The 6,394-nt window shown below is 46.7% G+C and overlaps 1 protein-coding gene across 1 annotated transcript in view; it reads right to left on the bottom strand.

Moving 5' to 3' along the window:
• Positions 1-5,972, bottom strand: part of PRR16 (proline rich 16) — a 164,079-nt gene extending 158,107 nt beyond the window's left edge. Inside the window, exon 1 of the mRNA XM_086770725.1 lies at positions 5,728-5,972. Coding sequence (XP_086626851.1) covers positions 5,728-5,889 — 162 coding nt within the window. The 5' untranslated portion in view covers positions 5,890-5,972. The remainder of the gene's footprint in view (positions 1-5,727) is intronic.
• Between the last annotated feature and the right edge of the window lie 422 nt (positions 5,973-6,394).

Raw genomic sequence — 6,394 nt, forward strand, 5'->3', positions numbered from 1 at the left:
TGCTCTATTTAGCTCATGGTTGCACAATACACATTACTATCAGGAGCTTAGCATTGCATAAAAGGAATGAAGTACATGACATGAGTGTTTATAAAAACAAAATAGCTAGCAAAAATTGACAGTGTGTTTCCCTCTGTCAAGCCTCTTGAAATTAACAAGCAATCCTCTATACGTACACTAGTTATTATTTTCTTTGTGTTACAGAATACAATTACTAACTCTTGGTAGCTTTGGTTAAAAATCAGATATGGATCAACCTTACCTTATCAGGTACCAGCATTTAAAATGTTCCTGACAACCTTAAAACATGGGGGTTTTTTAAGGTTCATAGTTACCTTTTAGCTTTATTAGGTTTATTGACACTACTAACATAAGAATTTTACCTCAATACATTTGCACTTGTTTGTTGTTTATAACTGTATAAATGCTTCATAGACCACAGGAAATAAAAGGAAAGGAAAATTATGACTCAGTTACCTGCAATGACTATTTACAGCCCCATTTGGACCCCTGGGCAGATCACAATAAAGCTGCCGTGCAGTGCTTCTCTTACAAAATTAATCATACTCTGCACTTACAATAAACACCCAGGTACAGTTCATGATTGCATTTGTCACTAAGGACTGCAATAAGAAACAAGAAAAAAAATCTGCTGCTGGAGAGATTAGCAAGTTTTGGAATGGGCAATGCCATTAGTCATACAGCACCTTGGTCCTGGTGACTGAACTGGACCACAGCACCAGCCACAGCAATAAAAAGTCACAAAAAAGCTTCAGCCCCCCTCGCATCTCACTGATCAGATCTGCACACACAGAGAGTGTGTGAAGCGGGGCTCCAAGAGGAACATTGTTAAGAGGGCCAGCATCCAGAATCCATATGTAAGAAGGGCATCTGCATTTATTTGATTTCTAACAGTAGGAACAAGTGCGCTCAAAAAACTCTTCCTTCAGCTGCCACTACGTAGCAAAAGGCGTGGCACGCCCTTGACCTCTGGAGAGAGCCCAAAGAGGAGAGGCAGGGATGAACAGGAGGAGGAGGATGGCATTAAAATGTTTTGCTATTGTTCTACCTACTCTTAGTCTTCTATACAGTATATTCCATACCTGCACTGTAATACCCCCTCGCCTTCATGCAACAGTATCAACCCAAAACATTTTTCCAATTGGTGTCTGTATTGCTGCCTGCACATCAGAGATACTGAAACGTGATTGTTGCTGCTTTAACCTTCTTGGTGGAAACGAACTGCAGCTTCCTAGTTTCTAGATTAACAGGCAAGAACCTGAAGTGCCTTCCAGCCATCTGGATCATTAGCTGAACACAAAACCAAAAACGGATGGAAAACATTGGTGTTGAAATTGTAGTATGCTCCTGCAGGCCTGATCCAGAAATTAAGACCATAGAATACACGACTACCCTCCACTTAGAAGAACAATGACTAGCCTAGTCATGGAATCAGGGCATCGATCCCATAACAAACTTTGTCATTGTGTCTGGAGGGTAGAAGGGGTTGGCATTTGTCAGTTCCACCACCACTTAGAAAACATTATTTGTTAAGTCATGCCCAAATTTTGGAGATCACATCTTTATGGAAAATAAACGCGTCAGTTAGATGAGGGAGGATTATTCACTTGTTCCATCAGCAAGACATTTTCGGAGGATTTAAAGCAGAGGGAGTAGACTTGGAAAGACTGGAAATTTACTGAGGCATGTACAATTAGGGGTTCTGTTTCTCCTGCACCTCCATTTTGGATTATTCTGAACATTGGCAATAGCTACACAGCTGCTTCCTTTCAATAAAAGGTTGAAGTGTATTTAGTCAATTAAAAGCTATGTAAATATTTCACACATAACTTCCAGGAATTTGTTCTGCATGATGAATTTTTATTACTATAAAAAGTATTTATCAAATGATTTAGTTAAGTATTTCCTCAATGTAAACAAGTGCAAGGCTACAGAAACGTGCAATACTATCATAATATGTGAAAGGGAAGTCTTAAAAATTACAATATCAGTATTAAGATGACACAGGTCTCTGTGCCCTGCTGTCCACAGGTGCACATGCACACCCCCCTACAATCCCTTCTGAAGTTATCAGAGAATTAGAGCTACACCATACATTTTACATTCAAAATAGTTTAATTAGCACACATCTTCTGGTTTCCAGTAGTGTTCACCACCTCACTCTTTAGGTACCAGACAGATAAAGACCATCTGCAAAGCAAAACTCAATAATAAGCATCTTTCTAGACAGACTCCAGAGAAAAAGGTATTTTAGTCAGTCCTCTGGAGGAGAATCAAAGTTCAAGGCTTCACCAACTCAATTTTTGAAATAGGAATAGTCAGTGTTGCTCAATCCTCTGGCACTCCTTTGATTTTTCTTCGGAGTATTCATCAAGTAACAGCCGCTCCATTTTAAATCCATTAACTTATTCCAGCAGAAAAACACATCCCACTGCCAGTACACACCCACCCTGTGTTTCTTTTCAGCAAGGAGACAAAAGGGGCCAAGTCTCTCCTCTCACCCTAGAGAGGACTAGCCATGAGCTCAGACTTTGGACTCAGCACCACTCCATCCTAACATGCCTCCCAGTTATCCCCTCCTCTCCATCCTTAGACTTCTGTGGTTACCTTAGCCGAACAAAACCAGACCAATAAATAAGGGGAAAAAAGGAGACAGATGTTCCACTTCTGAGACACAGGAACTCCTAACACGTACTTGTTCTAATCCACAGGATTTAGTCCTGTGTTTTTACAGAAAATAAATAAGCTCCATGGTTTGTGTGTCTGATTTAACACCCCATCCTCTCCCCGCTCCGACCCTCCTCCCTTTCAAATACAAAAAAGTGTTAAAGCATCAATTAGAAAAAGCTTTGGAACAAAGGGCAGTTGCAAATACATTAATGTAAAAGTGAACTACAACAAGTTAAATGCAACAAGACATACAAGTCTTGCACAGCCACACTCCTTACTGCTATAGAAAAGTTCACTTTGAAGCAATGCAACTACCTTTCACATTGTTGGTGCTTTGTATATAAATCTCACAAGAGGAGACTGAAAGACACTAGGAGAGGACATCCAGTATATCCCAATACTGAAAGTGCTACATTAAGTTTAATCTAATAAATAATTAAGTCATTTATATTTAAGAGTAACAAATATGCAAACATGAATGGAAAAAAAAATGTTCAGCAAATGTTGTACTCTTAATATCACAATTAAATATTGCTGCAATTGCACAAAAAAAGCCCTCGTCCCCTACCACTGTAGCAGAATTGCAGTCTTTTCTAACACAACAGTAATAAAAAGAATGAAAAGCTATTTTCAGAATATTATCTTCCTAATGTAAAAAAAAAAAAAAAAAGGGAATGAACAATAGAAAAGGTTGTAGCACAACAGTGAGACTACAACAAACACTCAGTGAAAGTAAAGGGTAGCCGAAACATTTACAGAATAACACAGTTTGTAATGAAAATGGCAAGTGCGAACTTGCATCCTCTAGTTTAGCACTTTGCCTGGTCCTACAGTAAGGAACAACAAATGAAGCCCTGGTATATTTCTGTGTGTACCACACCAAAACTGACCAGAGACCAACTTCCTAGATGCTTTAATGAAAGATCTGTCAATGCTTTGTAACAGCTACAAACAACCTATGAAAGAGACTGATTATTAGCTTATAATATCATCAATTAACTCGGTTTCACATAAAGAGGTATACACTGAAGATGCGCTAAGAGATTTTGTACAGATTTAGTCCATGCTACAAAATGCAGACAACTGGAGGTACTCAGATGGCAAATTTTTGCAGACTTTTCAAAATAAACGTCATACAAAGTGTATTTAACACATAATTATAATATAGCAAGCAAGCAGATAGCTGAATATGCAACCTTTGTTTGCCAGCATATTGCGGCTATCATCTTTGTATGACGTAAAGAAAGACAAGCATTACAGAGAAACTTGTGTGTGGTTACGAAGAAGGTTTAACTATCCTTTTTATAAAAATACTTTTGTTTTCTCAAAATAGATGCTCTTGGTGTTATTTCCACCCTTCAACAGGTACATAGTATCTAATAGAGTTACAGCACCATTTCTCTACAACTTCCCTTTTACATTTACATTCTACTTGGGAAAAGGAGTTCCCCACAAGCAGAGGTAAATCCGGTTTTCTTCCACTGATGCAGTCAACCAGAACAAACAAGTTTGCTTACATGAAACATGCCACAGCAAATGATGACATACATCCTCCACCTACAGTGATCTTGTTTGCTTACTAGAGGAAAGCTAGGATGTGCAGACAATGATTTACATTCATGGGACAGATCCCAGTACATCTTCTCCAGGTCCTGAAAATGTCCTTCTGCAGCAAAAGAAGCCAGTTGGCTCTATCAGTCTTTAAAACATTGAAAAAAAGAACTGCCCTTCAAACAACGTTTATCCCGATTTCAAAATAACCTCAAAAAATTACAAAGCACAGACAGCAGCACATTAAGGAAAAGAGAAACCATAGATATATTTTCAAAAAAGAAGGAGAAATCTGGAATTGTGAGTGTGAAAGAAGTCTAACAGCTGTGATTAGTGAGCCGTGTGTTTATACATTTTCCAACATTATACGAAGCAGTGGGTGAATTTCAGACTGCCTCAGATGGCAAAAGTCTGTTGAATGAAACTTGTTGACAATGTTGTTAAAATAGAAAACTAATATTTGATAGGCCGTTATAAATGTCAAATACGGGATTATAAAGCAATGCACAGAGATTCTGGACTTGAATTTCGGCACATAATCCAACCATCTGTCGACCAGTTGTGCAGCAAAACCAAGATAACGTGGAAATCTCCAAAAGGACAGCCAAAACGTCTTCCTTCAGCCACAGAATTTCCCTGCTGATGAACATGCCCGCGGTAATCGCACTCTGCCTGCAGATTAACCTACGGCAGACGACACTCGCCACCGGCAAGAGGAAGATTGCAAAGGCAATCTTGCCAGATAGGCAAGGTAAACCGGGCGCTCAGCTCCCGGTGAAGCAGCCGGCAGAGGCAGGAACAGACCCGCACTGCCCAGACGGGCAGAGACCCTTCGCCCAGGGCGGGGGGTCCGGAGACCCCAGCCTTCACCGGCCGGGAGATCGGAGCCGAGTGGCTGCCGAGGGGTGGATACGGGGCTGGACCGTGGAGCCGAAAAGTTAAAACCCGCTGGAGCGGAGCCGCTCCTGACGCCTCTTCCCACCGCCGGGATGCCGGCCCGGCGCAATCCGGGATGGGGCAGGGCTGCGGGTCCCGCAGCTCCCCCGAACACCCTTCTTGCCCAGCGGGGACCCCGCCGGAGAGGCACTACCAACCTCCCGGGAACAAAAAAAAAAAAAAAGAACAAAACCAAACTCCGAGGTGGGAAGTCCCCGGGAGGAGCCGCCTCGCAGCCCGAGGGCGGAGGGGAAAGGAGAAGGGCACGACCGGCCCCGGGGGCGCAGCGCATCCGGGACAGGGGCTCCGGCCGCACCGCCCTGTCCCGTCCCGTTCCGGATGGCTGGGCACTGCCGCCCGCCCCGAGGGTGGCCCCCGGCCCAGCCCGGACACCAGTTGCTTGACCCGTTGTGAAGAAGTGGCGAAAGGAGCCTGGGGACGGCAGCGGAATCCCGGGGGGGGGGGGGAGGGGGAGCCGCAGGGCCCACGGGCCAGGGGTGCTCACCCCCCCGCGGGGGAGACGATGGGGGGGAACCCTCCGCCTCTCACCTCCTTAAGTTCCTTGGCCACGTCTTTCAGGTCCCCCAGGACTAATTCCAAATCTTCCACGATGATCTTGATCTGCTCCTTCACCTTGGCTTTGGAGGCTGCCGGCGGCCCCTCGGACGGCGACGACGACGAGGATGCGGTCCCCTTGGAGCGGGCGGACATCCTTCGGGGCAGCCCGGCGCGGCCAGGGGGGCACGCAGGTCAGGCGAGCGCGGCGGCCGCCGGCCGACCGGCCCCGTCCCTCCGGCTCCCGGAGCTGCCGCAGCCGCTGCTGCCGCTGCTGCCGCCGCCGCCTGCCCGCCCGCGCACCCCGCGCCGGGGGCGCTGAGCCGCGCCGCGCTCCGCCGGGCGGCCGCGCTGTGCAGCTGCCATCGGCTCCCGGGAGCGGCGCGGGGGCCCGGCCGCAGCCCGCCGTGCGCCGCGCCTGCGCCTCGCCCCGCCCGCCCCGCCACCGGCTCCGGCTCCGGCTCCGGCCGGGGAGAGGGGCCGGGGGAGGAGCGCCCGCCACCCACGGCATCGCCCCCGCCCGCGCTCCCGGGAGGGCGGGGGAGCCAGGGTGGCTCCTCCGGAAGAGGCGCCCCCCCCTCCCTTCCCAGTCCCCGTCCGTGCCCGTGCCCAGCAGCCCGCGGGGGCGAGAGGAGCGAGGGGACAGTGCTGCAGCGATGCG

Source organism: Chlamydotis macqueenii, chromosome Z (genome assembly GCF_036417535.1).
Source record: "Chlamydotis macqueenii isolate bChlMac1 chromosome Z, bChlMac1.mat, whole genome shotgun sequence".
In the NCBI taxonomy this organism is placed as follows: domain Eukaryota; kingdom Metazoa; phylum Chordata; class Aves; order Otidiformes; family Otididae; genus Chlamydotis; species Chlamydotis macqueenii.